Below are 21,809 nucleotides of genomic sequence, written 5' to 3'. Positions count from 1 at the left end.
TTAAGATTTAGTTCTATTAAGACTTTCTCCAATTCAAGTCTCTGAGGCACACTGTTTCCCAACTCCTTCGAGCTGCATGCTGTTTTCTAACAACAAAACTGTCTGTCGTTTGGGTCTCTCTAGTTACACCACTTCTCCTTGTCAGGCAGAATTCCTGCCTACAGAGCCAAAACGCTACTGAATCTTTCCAGCCGAACATCTGTTAATACAAAGGAACCTAGAACCCAGTTGTTAACACATGACTTTTACACTGAAAATATACTTCCTGTTTCCAACTGTTAAGTTCATTTCCTCACATTTATTATTACTGCTGCACACTGTGCTTCACTTCTTTAATGATCTTTCCCACAACCTCAGCTCCAAAATTTATTTCAACAGCAACTGTTTCAACAAAAAAAATTCCTTATCTTGATCCCATACCCCTGGCTGATTTAAAAATTCCATTTACAAACATCGACCTGATGGCTTGATAGCCCAAATTAGTTTTGGAAAGGCAATTCTCCCATTTTTAACAATATAAAATGAAACTAATTTTAATCTGGTTTTCCTCCAGACACTTGCAGTGTTTTGTTTGCTATCATTCTCTTTATAAATCAGCTTTCTTAAAAAACACAAACAAAAGCAAAACAAAAAGAAGGCCAAACAACTTTTAATCTAAGATTTGCATATATGCTTTTTGGCATACAAAGATGTTAATGTCCAAAACAAAAAAACCTCTTGCTAATTCTTCCTTTGAGGAAAGAATTTATGGTGCCCTCCACCCTATTCCCATTAAGCTCCCTTTTCTTCCTAGCATTCTTTTTTCTTGTGTTTATATTTTGAGTTCCTTAAAGAGTAGCAGACCTTTTCTCCAGTGACCATTCCTTTAAAAGATGTAATGTTTCTGCCGGCTCTAACAGGAAACTGGGCAGAAGGAAACAAGAAGTCCTCTCCTCTTATACTTCCTAGTAAAACACATACCAGCTGATAGTAGCAAAGCTATAGTTTTTCAGTGTTTAACTAACTCTAAATGCAAGTATTTTTTCTGGTAAAAGTGACCATCAATTATACCTCTGTTTAATTTTTTCCACATTTAACTCACTAAAACACTTCTATTGTCAGAAATATTATCATAGTAGATAATGTCATGTCTTGTTTATTTCAGTATAATATAAAGCAATTACTGCTATCTTGCAAACAGGAAGATTTGGATACAAATGCATGAAATTATTTGTCCAGATATCATAGTGCAGATTAATAGCAGCACTGGAAAAATAGCATCCTGAGACTTGCTGTTCAGGAATCCACCTGTTCAGATGCACTCCCTGGACTATTTCTTCACATTTAATCCAGGCAAAATTGTAATTAACTAGTTATTTCATATGCAGCGGTTCTGAATAAATGGAATTTAGAAGCAAAGGAGTAAGAAGTCAAAGGGTAAAATACACAAACCATTTTGCTTTATTCTAATTCTTTCCTGTCATGTAAGAGTTCAAGTACTTGTAATAAAAACCCCAACACACTGGCATCTGAACACTGTTTTGAAACAGGGTGCTGTAAAAATTAAATAAATCACGCAAATAACAGAAGCAGTTACTGAAAAACATCATTTGACATTTGAAACATACTTGAACATCGCTCAAGGCCACAGATCTCGGGCTGCCCCAAGCCAAAGCTAATGATAAAAGAGAAAATACCCTTTACTTTAATTCTATTTTTTTAGTTTTTGTTTCCATGATGGATCTCCATGTCTTATCCTATACTCATTTTGAGAAACTACTTTTAACTCACACTGTATGCTTTATTGCCATACATGCTTAAGTGTGTGTACTGTCATGTTGGAACAGATTCACCTATGGTTTTACTCAACTTTGTGATTAAATCACATAAAATATTTCTCCATATAAGCCCATCTATACAGAAACAGTGTAAGGCAAGACAGATCTTATGAGAGCTGAAGGATTACACATCACCAAGTCTTAAAACTTCAATTTCACCACCTGTCAAAACTTGTTCCACCCACAAGACAGATCTCAGGAGTACAAGGAGATACGTTTTTTGCAAGTTGGGATGTCCAAGTTAATCTCTGTTTTCTTTTACTGATTTCAACACTTAACCCAACTTGCAACATCTCCTTATCCAACATTCTTTACCTTGAAAGTAATAGAAAGTAAAGAATTTCTATTATCTCACCTCATCTTTATCTGCTTCTTCATCTACTTCATATAAATGAACTGGAAGCTTCTCCGATTTTGGCCCTTTACTATGAAAAAAAAAAAAAAGCTTTTAAAATACTACAAATTTTGTGATTAAATGCTTTATAGCTGCAAAAATAAAGATGTTATTTTCTTAGTTGAAGAGGAAAAAGCACAAGAGTAACTGCTTAAAAGCATGTATGTTTGACAAAACGTATTTCTTAGCCACCAACTTTCCTAACTCACAACAACTCTGGCAACAGTCTTTCTTTTGTTCCGCTTGTCACTGTCCTTAGATGTAACTGGATAGAACAAACTGCCTTGTCATTCACTGCACTCATAATATCTTAGGAGCAAGAATTTATACCTGTAGCCATTGACTCGTTTAAGAGTAATACGTTTAATTAAATTCCTATATACTAATGTGGTTTCTGTTCAAGGCAAGTGAAAATCAGTTACTAACTTTTACAAAGCCTGTGAGCATATCAGAACTTTTCACAGGATAAAAAAAGCTATTTCTTAACTGATGGATGCAGAAGCGTAAATGGGGAAGACATAGATCTTTCAGAGTTGTTGGATTCAAAAATATTCAGCCACTCATAGATATTGAAAAAGCAGAAAAAGATTTCTCTAGCACATCACTTATAAAGTCTGCGATAAATGTGGATCAGGTTTTTGCTTTGAATCATCCTGTAAAAATCTGCACTAGTTCAAACACTTGCTCTAAGCATCTCTACTCCCTTAGCTCCTAAAAAGGGCTCCAAAATCTGCCTTTGAAGCTACAAAACCAGGATATGACTATTTTAGTTTCATCTAAACATGAGCCTGTTTTAGTTGCAATACTTACATCCACATTGCCAACAATACAATTCCTTGTTTTGACCTGCCTATTAATAAGGCAGTGTTATTACAGTATATTTCCAGAAAATATTTTAACAAGATTTTATACCATCAAGTTCATCAATACAAATTCCATCCAAGAAATCTTTATCATCTCTGCTCACCAGTAAACATGGATAAAGCGTATTTCAAGCTACATAATACATGTATTAATATACTCCTGTAATAAATACACATATATTAAATAGTTAAAAGTTTCTTCCAAAATTCAGAATCTATATTATACCACTAGATAACACACATACCTTGGAAGCTGTCGAAACTCTCCTGAGTAATCTTCATATCTGTAGTTAACAACATGCCAGTCTGAATTGTAGGTTTTGATGCACTGTTTTAATGAAAAACAGATATCAGTATTAACTGAAAGAGGATTAACAACACTCCCTAGATGCACACGTGCAACTCACCTCCCTTAACATGTGGCTGTTTATTAACTACTACAGTTGCACGTCGATCTCTGAAAATGCTGCACACTCCCCTGCTTTTGCAATACAGACTAGCACAATACGGCTTTCCGCACCAAGCAATACGTTTCAATAGGTTGTTATCATCTACTACACATGTAACTTATGGAACCAGAAAATGGTGAATACATGCAATATCTGTACTAATCACCTTCCACTGTGAAAAGTTAATGCCCCATTTCACTGCAGCTGAAAACATGACTAAGTTTCTAGAAAACTCAGCATTAAAAAAACAGATGCATTATTAACATATAATATTCAATTCTGCAGATATGGAGAAATTAAAAACATCTTTTCCTTAAATTTATACTTCTAGTGCTATTAGATTAATATTTAAATTTCAACTACATGCTTCCAGTTGTTGAAAAGTGATTAAAATCATGAAGCTCTGGACTAGATCACAGGAAATACCATTTTACTCCACCCATATTGCTACAACATAAAAATACTGATTTATCTTGGCTTTGACTGAAGTAACGTAAAACTGACAAAATCTCTTGCCAGAAACCATATGGTACAAAATTTTGTTACATGAATAGACTTTCACGTACATATAGCATATAATAACTTAAAGATATTTTCTTTATATTTCAAAACACAGAGTTAAAGCTTGACAAACGCTAGGTTCTACAGAAATTCATTAAATTTTGTGAATTACCTACAACATTCCTCCCTCCTTGTCTACCTTCTTCATATTTATCTTAGAGCTGTTTATGTTGGGTTTTAAGGGGATGCATCACTGCAGAGAAAACACTTTGAGGTTTGAGGCAGATGCAGCTATTTGGGGCTCCTTCGGTTTTCTTGGATTTACAACAGACATTTACTTGTTTCAGATGTTACAATATCAGCTTAAAGTATTCAGTAGGAAACCAGTAGATAATATAAAAAAGACAAAAATTTTAAATCTTTCTTTTCTAAAGGGCTTCAGCAAGACTCTAAGTGAAACGCAATGTGAGTCACAACCAACATAATGCCAACATAAGCGAGCAGTTATGAGAAACTTCAGGTTTGAGGATGTTTTTTCAACACGTAGCATACAAACTGAGCAGCCGTAATGCATTTTGGCCTCTACAACTGCTATGGTTATGAATACCTCTGTTCCAGCAAACTGTACAAGATTATTATGAACTAACTAAGAATGACTGGTGTGAAACACTTGATGAGGAAGTCATATTGATTCATTCAGATTTATTATTGCTCCCAATACCATGCATGGAAATTCATCCATGTCCCTCTGGGAAAGACAAGAGCATAAAGAAGGTGGGGTAGAAGCATCTGTAAAAGCCATTTGTACAAACAAAATAACTCAAAGCTATCCTATAATCTTTCTTTTCCAGCCACATTGAAACAATACTAAGTTTTCCTGGAAATTCTCCCTTGAAATCAAGGGATAGCAATGAATATTTTTTTCAGGGCTATTTTTTTCAGGGCTATTTTTTTCAGGGCTATTTTTTTCAGGGCTATTTTCCCCTGTTTTTTAAATGGTAAATGAAGTAGGAAAATAAACCAATTCAGGTATGACACTGCTATTACACACAGCCACATGCATGTATTACCTCAGTTACAAACAAGCTCTGAGCTTCCTTCTCCGCATTTTCAGGAACCGTTGAATGAACATATCGACTCTGCCGTTTCAATAAGGCTGTCTGATAAACAATAAAAAAACAATTAATGGAACTTGCAGTACAAGGAAAGAGGACACATTATGGCAACACTCATTTATTTAGCTGTAACTAAGTAATCAGAAGCTCAGCAGAAAACACCCCATGAATAAACTGTTTCGGAACAGCCGATTAATAAGGACTTACTTTCATTCAAAGACCGACAACGCACTGCTTCTTTCACAGCAAGGGCAAGATCAGAGTCAGTAAGAAACAGACATCATTCAGAAAGTGGTTTCCTCTATTTTGTTAACATGGGCAAGAAAATACTAGTAAAAACAAATCCACCACGACAACATAACTCCAATATTTTGAAGACAGACATTAGGGCAGTCTTGTTACTACACAAAAACCATTACCTAAGAAAAGTAACAAACCCATATCAAAATAAGAACACAGCAGTTCAACTGCAGATCTCAGCTGGCAGAAAGCAAGACTTGCACTGTTAAACTAAAGGTTTAGGAAGAAGGCCTGGATGACTCTGTATCAAGTCAGAACTCTGAATTCTATGCCTGAATTCAGAGAGGCATAGAAAGGCTGCAAGAGAGCAGGAAATCTCTCTGTGACTATGAAATTCTGCTTCTCAGACTAACACTGAAGTAAGCCTTGGGGTAATTTAAACTTGTAAGTGTAAAAGATGAAAGCTTCACAAAATCTTCTGGACCACAAATGAAATTAACTACACAGCAATACAGATTGTTCTGCATCACATAGAAAAGAATCTCACAGCTTCGGTCATCAGAGCTGGGGAGGAGTTTCCACAGCCTGGACATGGAAGGGGGCATGGGGGTGATCCTTCACCCATTCGCAATACTCCACACATTGCAGCACCAGGAAGGATCAGAAGAATATGAAAAATCTCCACATATCAAAAAGAAAGAGTATACAAGTATAGCACTAACTTATCTCTGTTGAGAGTTTGATCCAGAAGGTGATTATTTATGTCATTACCAAAGCCTCACCTCATTATCTAGGGAGGGAATTTGAAGTTCAAATGTCCAAGTACAGTGAAGATTTAAAAAAAAAAAGTTATCCCATTCTCACAGTCAAGTCATTCACCCAGTCCAGAACTCTGCTGAAAAGTGACAGCGCTAACTGCTTAGGTGAGAGGTGGGAAGGGGTATTAAAAGCAAAAACCACAAAACCAAAAATATTTCATGGGACCAATAAATCTTGACATATATAGTTCAATAAAATCTGCAAGAAGGTATTTGTTTATATGCTAACAGCACTTAAAATGAAGCTTTCTGAATTCTAGAAACATATTCCTTATTTCAAACCATATTGATTTTAATTATTTTCACAAGCTACAGGAAGAAAGATTATTAAAAGTATTAAGCTACCTTTTGAAAGCTAAAGGTCAGAATGCCTGGATCCTTTTCTCAGCCTAAAACAGCCCGATATTTGATAGGAAATTATTTATACTTTATATAATATATAAATAATGCATATAGTATAAAACATTTTCTGTAAGCATGCAACTACAGTGTGATTTTTAAAATACATATTCCTTTTTTTTAAACCAGGAGGAGGGTGGCATCTTTCCAGGCATCTTTTTCATGGGAAAGCCATGAAATCATGAACCAAGTCCTACCACTACAGTGAAATTCAGTAAAACTGAACTAGTAGACTTTTCAACAATGTCTGCTGCTGTTATTCACTACATAATTGTCTGTATGATAGCATTTTTCTAGTCTTTCACACAAAAAAAAAGATTTTATCTTAGCGGCATAGCAAGATCAGTGACAAAACTGAACAATTTTATTTGTCGATTTTGTTCACATTAGTAACTGTTTTATAATCCACGCTGCCTCTTTCTCTGCTCCTCCATGAGCTGCAGTAGGCTCACTAGAGAGCCAGGAAACACAACAGATAATATCTTTCAATTTCAAACAAATTCCTAAAAAAAAAAAAAATTACTAAAGCAACAGCACAACAATATTTTAAAATGCAAGCATGTACAAAGAAAAATCAGAAAGGAAATACAAGCTTTACTCACAACTACATCAGTTGAACTGCTTCATAGAAATTTCAGCACTCCGGGTTTGAGTTAACATTTGATGAATCAACAAAATTAGTCTTTAAAAATATTTAACAGAACTTAAAAGAACAAATCCAAACCCAAACCACATACAAAGAAGTACTTTTCAAAATTGTTCACCTCATTTTGGGAATAAGTTGCCAACATCTACATTTCTATAGCAAAAAATAATGGCAGATGTTAAATTTGCTGCATTTTGTCTATTGCAGGAAGGTATCTTCCTCAGCAATTCTGCACTGAACAACAGGATCACACAAACACATATTTTAGAGGAAAGGACTGCAGTAGACATAGGTAAGAGATAGGAGCCAGCCGACCCACAGCATTCCTCAAGTCCACTCGACCTGCCTTCAGACATGTCCATTTTGATTTGTTATTCCTTAGCTTCTGCCCTTCATGTGTGTTTTTAACATTTATGGTTTGTTATTTTGCTCATCTCAAACACTTTGGAGATGTTTAAGCAATTTCTGTCATCTGACAAGGTCCTCCTCCTGTTCTATCCATTTGGCAATGTCTACCTAGTGACAGCATTCTTACTCTAGGCAAATCTCAGCAGCAGCGGTGAACAGAGAAAGTACACAATATTGCTGCTGACACCACATACTCACTGCCAATACCTGCATTAAAAATTATTTTTTCCTCTTCTCACACTTTTTCCAGTGTTGGCTGGCGAATATGAACTAGTAAAATTTTCCCCCGTGACCACTTCCCATTCCATATCCATTTAAGATGCTTGAAATTATGGCTATTAAGAGTTGATTATTCAAAATATTGGGAAAGGAATTTTAAAAAGCCACAAAACAGTGTACAAGTGTATAGATAACCAACAGACGTTACAAATAAAGTCCTGTATCTCACTGGTAAAACAGGGACTACACCAAATGCAATAAAAATGGGGAGAAAAGTACAGTGTGTTTCAATCCAACAGCGACATACCCAGGCTGTGCTTACTTTAGATGTTACACGGAGGCAAATGCTTAAGAAGCAGTGACAGTAACTGTTTTAAAGGGTTGATGGAAAAGATGGCATGCTGTATGTTAGATCTTTCATGCCCATAAAGTTACTATGAACCAAAACAGACTTATCAGTTACACGGGAAGTAGCTGTCAGAAACTGTAATTTAAGGTAATTTCCAAACTAAACTGAAACCTTGATTTAGAAAAGTTGACTAATAACTCAAGAAGAAAAAAAAGAAGCAAAACCACAAAATAGATTTTAAAAAAAAAAACTCAGTAAAATTTCTTTGATTTCTTTGAACATTTCAACTGAACAGTTTACTTTCTCCTCTCTAAAATCAGGACTTCGTTGAAACCTTTTGTGCTTGCTCCTTCTACTCAAGATGTGCTTTCTTGTAGAATGACTTCTATTTCTGCAAATTTGACATAATATCTATCTTCAGAGTTATTTAAATCAGATTAACTAAAAGCCATATGGCTGAAAACCAAAATTAACAAAGCTGAAACAATATCTACATCAAGCAGCCAAAAGCCTTCAACATAACAGTGGGATAACTTTGTAAAGGCATATTTAATCTGGGGAGGAATGTACCCACATTGCATTTGATACAAGTGAACTTATCTTGTATGGGAGAAAGTATTTCCCATGAGAATGGATGGGGTACTCAGAAGTTAGGTGTTGTGAAACAAAAATATTTAGTTACAAGGTGTCTTATTGCAAATTAATCACTAGTATTGTTTGGTGTTAAGGTTTCTTTTAATAATTTACCTACTATGCAGTTAATTGTAACCACCAATTTCACAATCATTAAGCATATGATTTTCATGTGATTCGCAAAGGTGGTCTGTTTAATGCTATTGAGTTATGAAGCCATTTCCTTATTGAGTACATTACTGAAATTCAAGTGACTTGGAATAATTACGATATGCCATGAAGAAGCACAATATTGGATACAAGAGTACCCAACGAATGTAGTCATTTGGGGCTATGAAAGAGAAGACCTGCTTCTCAGCAAGCATCTATCTAGCCTTGAAGGACTGATAGCACTAACTGAAAATTAGCATTAATAGGAGATTTCAGTGGGAGGCAGGGAAAGTGGTTCTATCACCTTACTTACACAAACGTTATATAGAGACCATAACGAAAACAAAACAAAACAAGACAAGAAAGAAGCTAGAAATGAAAAGACTACAAAGCACAAATGTACTGGAAGCTTAGACAGCCCGGTTACTAAGAATGAAAGCAAACTCACTGATCTTAACAGCAAAAAGGCTCTCCAAACACAACATGACTGCCCCTATAAACTTCAAGAGAACAAGTTATAGAGTAAGCTGATTATCGAGTTCAGTGCAGAAAATTCAGAACTTGAGCTTGTGAAAAGCAACAGAAACAATCTTGAAATGGTAAATTAAAAGATGACCGACCCGCTATGTTGACAGACAGTTGTTAATAAGCAGCTCTTCTGGAAACCAGGGAAAAGCAAAGCTTGTTATTATTTGGATATAATAGCATCAAGGAAAAGGTAGGAACTCATGCAGAGATGTAGAAAGAAAAAAGTTACAAGCTTACTTATTTGTATTCCAAGATCAGCGCAAAGCAGGACAAAAATCATGCTTTTTTGAAAAGTAAATGAGCTGCTACAGAACATATATAAAAGGATAGAAAACAGGATTCTGAACCTCGGCTAACCAAGTTCAGGATGATCGCAAACGCAGTTAAGCGGAAATCTGGAAAGGTTCCTGTAACTAGATCAGCTGGCTGCAGAACAATCCTTCAATCTTTATGAGTTTTCCCAGAGCAGAGCATTTTCTGCACCATCTTTCCTCAAATATTTATTTCGTAGTGGTGTGAGCTAAGAGCTACTTCTGCCAGCATGTTTGGAGAGCAGTCACAATTGAACAGAAAAAGGTGACTTACTGGGTTGTTGGGGTTTTTTTCCCCCCCTCACTAAGCAAATAACGTTCATCAGGAGAAACAAAGCAAAGCAAATTATATGTGGTTCAAAGAAGCCAGCTGCTGTGCAACCTTTCTTTTCTGACACGGACTAACAATTCATGTAAGTTCTCCTTTAATATCCAGCTTCTCATACTTATGAGTTTACATTTCAGTTATCTAAACTGCATTACCTGAAAAAAATTGTTACCCAAATTAAGCTCAAACATTTATCTACAATTTTTCCCAAAGGGATTTCAACTTTAGCACAAATTCCATAGTGGCACCAATCTGCCTCTTTGAAAAGGTAGCTGCTTCTGCAACCTATGAAAAATTGTAGAAGTGATATGGAGTGCTGAAAAGTAAGTATTTTCAGTGCTATCTTAAGTGCTAGTTTTAGGGTCATGCTGGTAACAAAACAACCTCACTGTCAATTGTCCTTATAAATTAACAGGGCTTGGTTTCCTTTTTAGGCAAGTGTTTTTTAGATTGTGATCAATGTAACCTAAGCACAAGGAAAAACTTTGTAAAAATAAAAACCGAATGCTCTAAGAGGAAATGGCTTAAACAGGTTTTTAGACAATGGTAGGAGTTCCCACCAATAAACTGTGTGTATTCAAGTAGTTCTAAACACTCTAGCTCAGTAGTTTAAATTCATCTTGTGGGGAATGAGGACAGTATCAAACACCTGAGCCGAGGCTTACCCGATAGCTTGCCCACACACTGTGCGACAGCAACAACTTAAGAAAAAACAATTTAAAAAATACACAAAGCAGAATGGCAAATACAGGAAACACACCATTATTTAAATTATTCAAATTCTTTTGGCAACCATATCATGACTAATGGTTTCAAAACTGTAAATATGATCATGGAGAACTACACAGGGTTAAAAGTTTTAACTTGAAAAAGAATAAATAAGCACATGAGGAATTTCTGTTCCCTGACTTGGTAGTATTTTCTTAATACACTGAATGACAGACTTACACACATTGTGTTGTTGAAAACAAGCTAGATCGATCGAAGTAGTATTGGAGAGGCACGTGTACAATAAAAACATTTGGAATAAGTTTTGCCAGCAAATCTTTGAAGGAAACAAAACTTTGACAGCATAATAATACATTTTGATAGTACAATCCAGCCTTCATATAAATCAAGTATAAAATGAGATTCTACCAAAGATTATATTGGGAAAACTCAGAAAACGTATTCAGATGTTACCTTCTGAGGGACACAGAAACAGGAAATCTGACTGTATTCCAAAATTGTGACTACCTGAAGGAAATCCTCTGATGTAACACACACTCTAATGACTGCCTTGATGAAAAACTACCCATAGAATCCAAACAAAGGATGACAAAAGGTATTACAGTTTGTGAACAAAACTCAGTCATTCCCTTTAAAGGATCACACTGAGAATTATGGACTAGCTTCATTCATACAGAGCTGAGGTTATGAATTGCAGAATAGGCTGCTTGAAACAGCGGTTAAACACTTGAGACCTCCCCCAGACTGCTCAAACAAAATGCCAGAGGATAGTCTTAATAGGTTTGTTTCTTCCCCATTGATAATTTAGAGCTATTCACCAGAATGACCCCGGTAAGTGAACCAGTCAATCAGATAAAAGTGCACTTAGCAGAAACACCCTTGATTCTTTTGATCTACAATACTAAAGAGCCACACTACAGAAGTGGATTAGTGTAGTACAGCCAACTCACACTCTTCAGCCCCATAGCCAACACCTGGTGCAGGGCATCATCGCGAGTGATCTGGTATTTGAACACTAGTATCATTACACAGTTTCCAAAGACAGTGCAACTGTCTTTCATATGTAGTCTTACTGGCAGTCCTTCAAACTCCGCATGTGGCTGAGAACACGTGAACCCCAAACTACTCTCTAAATACCTGTAACTTGCTAAAAGCAAAATTTCTAGCTTAGAGAGGGAAGGCTACAGGTAGAGTTATTCATGTAAGAATTAGCACACAGACTACATTAAAACAGAGTCCAGCACTCAGGTAAATATTTTAGTAGGCCGGACAGAATTTGGGAAAAACTCGACACGTGTAATTTATGGGACTTTATGCACCGTTTCTGCAGAAATATACCAACTTACCACCAACTTTCCCCACGATAAACATGAACTCAGCTTCAACTAGTTGAATAAAGTGCTCGGCTTTTTAGGCAGGTTTTCACAAAACAATTCTAAGGTATTCAGCTATGACACAGCACCCAGAAGCAGTTAATGCACAGACAGTTCAGATGCCTACATACTTTTCAAATATAGGTAGATATTTTGACTGCAGCTATAGGCACGTATATGAGAGAATTTCCTCACTATTTACACCAAACTCCAATCTCTAAGATGGTTGGTGGGGTTATCCTAACTGGATCTACAAGATTCACAAGTGTGTACTGAAATAAACTACTTAGTTAGATAAACGTGGTTATTTTACAGAAATATATCAAGATGATCACAAATCCTGGTTTAAGTCTGGCTTAATCAAGTCAAAGCCCTGTTATGCAAGGGGTATTTTGCTAAAACCCAATTTTGGCTGGTAACACATAACTCAGAGTAACAGCTTTCATTTAAACAGGTCCATGCCCTTCACTGTTAAGAAAGGTGAAAAAAAAATCATTTTAAGAATTAAAGGATGACAAAAAGCAGATTCTTTTTTTAACTGACATCACATGATTTCCTATGTCAGTAAGAGGAGGAAATAGTTAAAACTGACTGATCACCCACTTAAAAGGGCAGTAAAATTGCAGAGTTGCAGAAGCAGACCTTATATTCTAGACAGATGAGGAAATTGTGCTATTTCTTCTTCTGTAACCTCATAGAGTAAGTCAAGCAGTGTGAAGGGATCCATGGCAAGAGTTTGGGTTTTTTTTGTAGCTAAAGAGAGCTAAGAAACAAATAAATCAGAAGTTATTATCTCATGGTTACTATTACTGAAAATATCTGTCTTTTAAAAAAAGGGGGAGGAGGATTAAATTACCTGAAAGTCATCATAAGGGAACAGTAGCATCTCACGTAAGCCATCATTCAAAATCTGTGTCTTCCTCTGAACGATCACATTTTCATAGTCTATTGGTTCTATGAGCTTTGGTTTTGCCTAGGGGAAAGAAAAAATAAAAGTACATTTAGGTATACTGAGGAACAATGACAGTTGTTGGCTCATTTTATGAGGTTACTCGTTCAAAAAAATGGCAGAATGAGATTTCATCTACATCAAAAACTTAAAGTTTGCATTTTCAATACTCAATGTCACACTATATCATATGGATAAGTGCACCTGATAACTAGAGGCAAGCATGCTATTTGCTAAAGAGGAAGAAACAGAACTATTTCACAGAACACATTAAGACAGAGCTTATCAGAGTAATCATGTATGTATTCTCACTGCAAAACTATAGAGAAATTACTAATATCTTCCATTAGTGGTTACCTTTGCTTGATATCGCCTAGAAAGTGCCAATCTGGGTTTAGAAGGGATTAAAACAAACGCAGCTCAAAGCTAAGACTGAGCATTGTTTTAGTTCAGCAGTAACCAGCGGTACGGGTGGGCTAATTGGCATTCCTCCCTTCTCTACAGTTCTTTTCGCAAAATTCCCATAGGCCATCTGCTTTTTCCTAATTGCACGAGTAGCTTTCTTCACTTACGATGCACTGATTCAACACTTAAATCCTCTACTGCTCTCAAGGCTTTACAGCTGGCTGCGCACAACCAGAGAGGAAAAAAAAAAACCCCTTCACCCTGCCAAGCATTCTATTAAGTGGTCAGATGGCAAAGCAGGTTTAGAGAGGGCACCCAATGATGCAGCAGTGCCTCAGAGTGTGCAAGCTAATGCAGAGCTGGAATTATAACCTGGCTTGCACTTTCTGCAACTAAAATCGGGCATCACAATATCAGACAACAAATTACAAATTTATATTTAAGCAGCACTTAAAGGAGACTTTTCAATTGATACTTTAAGATCAGTGGCACTAATTTCAAAGTAAAGTACGCGAAACATAAAAATATCAGCAAGGCCAGCTTATGCCATCACTATAGGTAATCAGATAAGCTGAGATTTACATATATATCATTGCATAATTTATGTTAATAACCTTTCAAATGCCAGCTGTACTACACAGGAGAAATGCCTTTATGTCTAGCAGCAACCATTAACCATTAGTATATTAATAGTGGTCCTGAGAAACCTTATAGGTGTTTTCTTCATCCAAAAGTGAATGAAATTATTTGTTTTTCAAGTAGTCAGAGAAAATTACGAGTTTTCAGGCCTATTTAACATGCTACTCAAAAGATACTCAAGATTCCCTCACAACTACCACGTGGTAGTTCTACTGTTAAGACAAATACAAAAACATAACAGAGCATAACAGCTGAAAAGGCCAAAAAAGTGAAAACTGGAAAATAAATCCACCAAAAAATGATGAATGAAATGTAGCTCTACCAACAGAAGTCATTACAGTTTACAGTCACACTGGAGGGATTTACTAGAAGTTCATCATTTCTGTACCAACATGCTCAGCACAGAGCAGTACGGATAGGAGCCACAGTGGAAAAAGATTACACTGAGCCTGCCATCATTCTCCTCAGAGGAAATGGAGAGCAGCTGTTTAGCTGTATATTGTACCCCAGGACATCCTGAGAGCTTAGCACCTGAACCACAGCTGCTGCTATGTATTCTCCTTTAATTCATTAAGAGGACTTATCCCAGAGCCAAGAACTAACACAAGTGCCCATGAGAAAGGGCATAGGCTTATATTCACCGGCACGTCTGTAGCTCAAGTGGCTGGACAGTTTTGACTTCGCTCAGAAAAGCACGTGAGACACTCATAAACACAGTGTAGGAAAGGGTTACATTTCCTCTAATGTACTTGTGGTTGCAAGAAAACTTTGTAAGGTCTCCCTTTGAGTATTCAGATTGCTGCAATGAATCCCAAACCATGGAAATGGTATGCTCCAGGACTCCTTATACTCAGAAGGCCAGATGCACCCTTCTCACCCAATTATATGACACATTCCCTAGATGTAGGCTCTATCAAATTACTCCCTCATAAAATTTCATGTTGATCATTCCCACTGTGCCCAATGCTCAAAAGATGACTACAAAGACATTCCAGTAACTTCACCCATCGTCTTCACCAGAGCAACACGAGACAGGGATAACAGAGTATGAAGAGCCCCTCCAACTTTACTGCTCTTTAAATGAAGTACAAGACAAAATCTATCATTCAGGAAACAAGACACCCTTTGCTCACCTTTCCCTCACTTTTAAATAAGTAACGGGTGCCCCTTTATCTGCACAGGCAGGCAAGATGCTCCCTTTTCAATCAAGCTTGAGCTCTTGTGCAGCATACTCCTATGTTAAAACATGGTCTAGAGAATAATACAGTACTGCAGAAGTGATATGCCACATGCAGCAGTGGCAGGTTGGTTTGAGTGTGGTGCTGGATGACTGACTGTTCGAAGAAATGAACTTAAATATTTCAAATTAGGATGAGTCTAAGAAATGAGTAGGGCAGAAAGACCATTTGAGTTCTGCATAAAATCAGTCTCTTCTGTTAGCTAAAGATTTGGCTTCGCTACTGCGCTAAAGTATATGAAAGGAAGGCTGAGACTAGAAGGACCTTCCCTTCTCACCTGGCACGTTCCTGAGCCTTCTCGCACTCATACCAGCAACTGAACAGCCGTATTTTGAGACGGATTAGGAGGTGATCTGGCTCTGGACAGTTCCCCCCAACCAATGAGTTTTCATCCAGACTGGCTCTCTGAAATGCTGATTACATAGTTGCATCCCCACTTATGCCAATAGACAGGACCCTTTCAGATGCAAGAAACCCAGGTTATTAAACAGAACATCAAACTCCCTCCTCATTAAAAGCGGTTGCAAAAATATTTGCACTATGCTATGCAGCTTCCGCACAGCTCAAAATCTTTAGAATGTCCTTAAAAAAAAAATTAATTCAGGCCACATATTATAATACATTTAAAATGCAATTTGGGAAGTCTTTTAAAGGAAAGAAGAAAAACATGATTAATACAGTCAGAAAGTTCACTTCTCAGAACATCTACTGTCTGAACTAACAAACATGTAGATCATAGTACAATTCCTCTAACTGGTAGCAAAGGAAAGCTGCCATCTCAAATGGGTAATGGATTTTTATGTGGTGCTGCACATGATCAGCATTTTAATCATTTCCACCCTGGCGCTGAAGAGCTATGGTCATCCCCCCATTAACTCTCTTGCAAAGGTGACAACTAAAGACTGGAAGAAACAGAGCTCTGGCTCCTCTCATTTTACCAGCAAAAACAGAGGAAAAGGACTACTTAAAACAGTGTAATTAAAATTATCTCGGGGTGCACACACAAAAAAAACCCCACTTCTCTAACACAGCTAATTAAAAAATCAAAGATGCATATATAATAAAGCTTCAAATGGCATCCAACTCACTGCAAATGCATGTGTACACCCTGTAGTCAGAAAACAGGTCCACCACTACCCACTACCATAAAATTGATAAAAAAGAACCTTAAAAGTAAGCAAGCTTTGCTCACATGTTGGAAATAAAAGATTTTAAAAGAATCCTTGGTCATCAGAAGCTTTTAAAGAATACAAAGATCTCTGGAGTTGAGGTCCTGAATATATACCTCTCCTCTAAGTCAAAGCGACATAGAGATAGTTAGTGGTAACAGAAAATCACACCACCTTCCTAATGAATTAGTAGAGCACTTTATTTGCAGAAATATAATTTCTGTAAAAGTTCATGACAAATTTGCTTTCCCAGGTTTCTCCAGTGTTACTCATTTCTTTCTTAGTCATTTGTCAGATTCAAAAGGAAGAGGATGTTTTATCAGTTCGAATCAGATATGAAAAAAAGAAAATAAACAACAAACTGACCTCGGCATTTAGCCAAACCTACAACACCACAAGGAAGCATATTATATCTCTGCAACTTTTCTTCAGAAGAGATTTTCCTATTTATTATTTCATATAATTTAAGAGAAAAGACACTGGCTAGGTACAGTATTGTTAAATATGATTTGTAGGAAGATAAAACAGCGAATGCCATATCATTTGGGGGTTTTGCCAGTGTACTATAGTATGGAAAAAAGAGAAATAAAAAGCATTTCAAAACACCCAGGGGGTTATCACCTTGTCTTCTCACAAAACAGAGAATGATCAGGTTAAGCACATGGAATATTGTTAGGTCCATGATACAAAACATTATTTACTTTATAAAAACATATTTAGCACACACACCTGCAAATTAACGAGTCCCATAAAGAGCAGAATGGAGCTACAAGCACTGGCAGGCAACACAGCATATAAATTGATGAATATATGATGTTATAGGCTGACGCAAGCCAATTCACACAAATAAGACCATTTAATACTAAACATAGGTAACAGCTCTCTGCATCTTATTGACCCACAACCACAATAAACTTTAAAAAAAACCTCAACCTGGGCTATTTATTTCATCAACTTAAAAATACTTCCAAAAATTATACGCATCCTAAAGCTTACTCTTAAACACTACATTACTCATTACCCCCTTTCTTAGGTTTGATTAACTTTGTGATGAAAACTTTGTGGCAATGGGAGAGAATAAGCTGTTACAGGTTTATGTGGAAAAGCTACTACTATGAATATATTTAGCAACAAGTAGCTTTCATTGACAAATTCAAAAGTTTAAAGTCTTGAAAGAATGAAATGCATTAAGTCATCTGTTCTCATGCTTACGTAAACAGATCCTAAGTGCTTGCTGGGGCTGCAGATACAGAGTGAGCCATACAAAAAGCAGACAGGCTGTTACTGCACAGCGTTTTCTTTAAAACACAATAATTAAGTCCTCCTTCCTGGCCCTAGCTTAACCTGAAAGCATGGAAACTCTGTTCTATTGTTCACCTAAGTCTTCAGGGGGCTGTAACAGAAGAGAATGGGGTTTCCAAAATTCAATGCACATAGTTTAAATTGCAAAGCGTTGTGCTTTTATCTATATTAATTCTTTTATTGATAGGTCAAGGTCCATTTAAACATGAACACTTTTCAGAGCTCGAACATTTTGGTAAGACCTTCTATATTGCCAATATTTACCTTAGACTTAATACAGATGCAGTTCCAGTTGTTTAACTTGAAGTCTGCTCTGGGATTTGCTTTAACTTTAGACATGAAGCATGCTGAGTCCTCTAAAGTTCTCTTATCAGCACAGAAACTTCTAATGTTAGACTCAGACTTAGGCAACTTAAGTGTCTCATTTTGTAATGCCAGTGTGTTTCCAAGCAGAGAGATGGCCTCCACATGTTCCAACTTCCCAGAAATGCCATCTGAGTTGACAAGCAGTTACTACTTCTGACTATTAAAATGCAACTAGACAGCACATACATTCATTTGGTAACTTCTACTACAGCTAGCACAACAGCAGTTCACACCAAGTAAGGTTTTGAGGCACCACTCGGAAAATCTAAATGCTTTTTCCATGGGCTCTTCCTGCTTGTTAACCTCAAAAGCAAAGTTATGACATAATCTAATTCAAATCACAGGAAAACAAGAGAGCACAAGTACTAATGTACTGACACTGAAAGCAGCAGATAACTCCTTTTGTGAGCCTACCCACCTATCCAGGGAAAGCTGTTTGTTTGAGAGCTGTACCTAAATTAACAGTGATTCAATATCACATGGGATGCTTACAGTTATAAATACAATTCCCTCAATACTCTAACAGAGTCTCTGTGAATCACATTTAAAAGGATCAAATTAATATCACAAAAAAGTTGTTTCTTCATTGAAAGAAGCTGATTCTCACAGCTGATTCTCTCTCATATTTATAAAGAACACCCAAGAAACTCAAGTGCTAGGCAAATCACATTACAATTGCCCACGCAAAAGGAATACATCTACACCTGAAAGAATGTTTTAGGCAACAGTCAATGAGAAGTAATGCCAGGGACAACAAGAAGCCTTCTGTTACAATTGCTTTTGAAGACTGCTGTCTAATTAAATTCTAAGGTTTCTGCTGTTTACATTTTGTTACACTAACTAGAAATGTTATCAATCTTACTTATTACCTTACTGTACCCTATACCACTCAGAAAATATCTATTCACTATGGCAGTAAATATCTGCTGCGACATCACAACCCAGTGAAATAAAAATGGATCCAAGCATCAGTTTTGAATGAAACATAGCGCCCTACTTCTTGTTTTGTGCCTAACAGAACATTTAGTGCTAAGTGTCCTTGCACAATTTCATCATTTTCCTCAATAAACTAGACAGAAGCAAAATGGGATATCATACCATCTATAATTATATGCCATAGACACACTTGTCTAGGTACGTAACAGATTAAGACCAAAACAGCAACAGAAATGACAACGAAGACACACTTTATGTGACCTATGTAGAACCTAAATGTTCTTTCCTTGAAATAATGACCTTTGTTTTGAATGTACACACTTAATCTGAAAATTTAAAAAGGGGGTGCAGACACTGGAGGCATATTAATCCATGAATATTAAATTACGTAATACCTGAACAATTATAAGGTTGTACTTCAGAAATGGTTATAGGTAAACACAGTAATGTTTTGCACTTTTTCCCCAAGTACATACACTTGCTGATCAACTGCGGTATTCTAAGTATCTGCAGAAACACTAATATCCTCTTTGAGTATTCATGGGGGAATAAAAACAGTTCTAAATAAAGCTAAGCATTCCAAAGGCAGCAAAGCACACACAAGATTAGCTCATATTGTACTGATGAAAATCTGGACCAGAAATCGGAACACACCCATACAAAAAAAAATACCACTTAATAACAACCGCTCTGAATAGAACGCAACTAAAGAAAACAGTGTAAAGTACAAGAACATTTATCTTACTAACACACATCTAAGCGTTCAGTTACACACAGGAACAATTCCCATGAAGTTAGAGATGTGTATTACTAAATGCAGACAGCCAAAATATTTTAGTTTGATTCTTAAAACACATAGCATGAAGCTCAAATAATTGGGGGACCGTAATCTGAGGATCACAGCTCCCCCTAACTTCACCCGCAACTAGACAAACAAAGAGGAGACTATCATCCTCTAATTCAGCAACTGAGATATTAAGTAAAACTGGAATTTTAGTAAGAACTGACAAAGTACTTCTTACTGACATACAAGTTACTAGTCTAACAATTCTCTCCTCTGTTACTGGAAAAGGTTTATCATCCTAGCTGGAGAGAGTTGGTGGATCCACTACAGCTTGCTTATGTTCTCTCGCTGGACTATTAAAATCCCAAGTTCTTACTTGGTAACTTTCCCCACATATAGAAATATTCCTTTTCCCCTCACTGGCAGTTAAACTTAAAACTTCAAATTCCCAAATAACATGCATTGAAGACATTGAAAAATAAATACTTTAACAGAAGTAAATTGAATTATTTAGGCAGTTCTTAGAACATTTCAGTAAAAATTGTTTCAGACACAGAGTTCAACTATCTTTTAACTGAAAAATATGCTGGACACTTAAAAAAATAGAGGTGCTAGAATGTATTTTGAAGCAAAAACAGATTTCATGCTAAGTTTAAAAAGCTGTACAACTACGCTAGACAGAACAGACACCGAAAAGCAGCTAGCATGAAAACCAAATTCCAAAGTCACACTCAGAGACAACCAAAGATTTTGTAAACCAGAACAGCAAAAATTACTTGAAAAAGCAAACAACACACAAAGAATCAAACATCAACACACCTTCTTCACAACTAAAAATACTGGAATTTCTCATTAGCGTCAGATTAAGCCGTTTTGCACCAGCAGACAGAACTAGAATTATTAAAGGGAAGAGACAGCTTGTTTAAACAGTTCTTACCGGCACTACCACAGGACTCTCCACTTCTACTTCACAAGGACCTGCATCCTTGCTTTGTTGCGGAGACTCAATAACAAGCTCTTTCTTAAGACTTCTGTTTGTTCTTGCCTGCATTCTTTGATCGAAAATACAAGCAGCAGCAAAACTCTATGCTTTTTGGCATCAAAGTAATCAACGTGCCAGTGATCCAGTGAAAACAATAGCTTTCCCCCCCAACAGAGGCAGCAGAAAAGTACAAACTAGTCTAACTTCGCGGCTGCAGTTTGCTAAATCTGTCATTGTTGGAAGGCATGACAGACAAAGGCCAGCCCCCCAAGCACGTTGTATTCCTCTGAGGAAAAAAAAAAAAAAAGGAAGAAAAAAAGGTGGATCCATTTTAATGCCTCAAATGAGTCAAACACAAAAGAAGATCTGCATTTCTAAAATGACCAGAAAAAAGTCTAAATTTTTCACAACACTTATAAAAATCAAGGCTTCAATATTTAAACACTTATTTTGTTTTAAATAGCCACTTATTGAATTGACAGCTGGGCCTTTTTAGAAGTATAAAGTCCCAAATGTCACACTTTTTCTTTTTTATATTAATATCACTTACTATCAACAATTGGCCACTAACCAAATACATTCACGAAGATCAATGCCCCAAACAGAAACACCGTTCTTGGGGGCAAGAGTCAGGGTGAGGATGCTTTTTAATCTTGATGCTAAATCCATATTAAAAATTTACTTTAATGTCAAATTTTCTACACAGTATAAATCCTATATACTCCACAAAGACACTAACTCAAAAATAAAATAACCCCCTTCTTTATAC

General features: G+C 36.5%; 1 protein-coding gene across 19 annotated transcripts in view; it reads right to left on the bottom strand.

Annotated features, from left to right (window-relative positions):
* Positions 1 to 21,809, bottom strand: part of DOCK9 (dedicator of cytokinesis 9) — a 131,222-nt gene that overhangs the window by 79,677 nt on the left and 29,736 nt on the right. For 13 of the 19 annotated variants that reach the window (XR_008448889.1, XM_054060794.1, XM_054060834.1 and 10 more), the window contains exons 2-5: positions 13,127 to 13,243; positions 5,095 to 5,184; positions 3,320 to 3,402; positions 2,173 to 2,242 (exon numbers count right to left, since the gene is read on the bottom strand). Coding sequence is in view for 18 of the 19 variants with exons in the window: in XM_054060794.1 (XP_053916769.1) it covers positions 2,173 to 2,242; positions 3,320 to 3,402; positions 5,095 to 5,184; positions 13,127 to 13,243 (360 nt within the window). In the remaining variant the exon portion in view is untranslated. Of the gene's footprint in view, positions 1 to 2,172; positions 2,243 to 3,319; positions 3,403 to 5,094; positions 5,185 to 13,126; positions 13,244 to 20,995; positions 21,268 to 21,809 lie in introns of those variants that run through there. The other 6 variants (XM_054060858.1, XM_054060825.1, XM_054060855.1 and 3 more) reach the window with 2 other exon arrangements.

Source organism: Cuculus canorus, chromosome 1, assembly GCF_017976375.1.
Source record: "Cuculus canorus isolate bCucCan1 chromosome 1, bCucCan1.pri, whole genome shotgun sequence".
Classification (NCBI taxonomy): Eukaryota; Metazoa; Chordata; class Aves; order Cuculiformes; family Cuculidae; genus Cuculus; species Cuculus canorus.
Note: the sequence above shows the minus strand (reverse complement) of the source record. Positions and strands in the feature narration are given on the sequence as shown.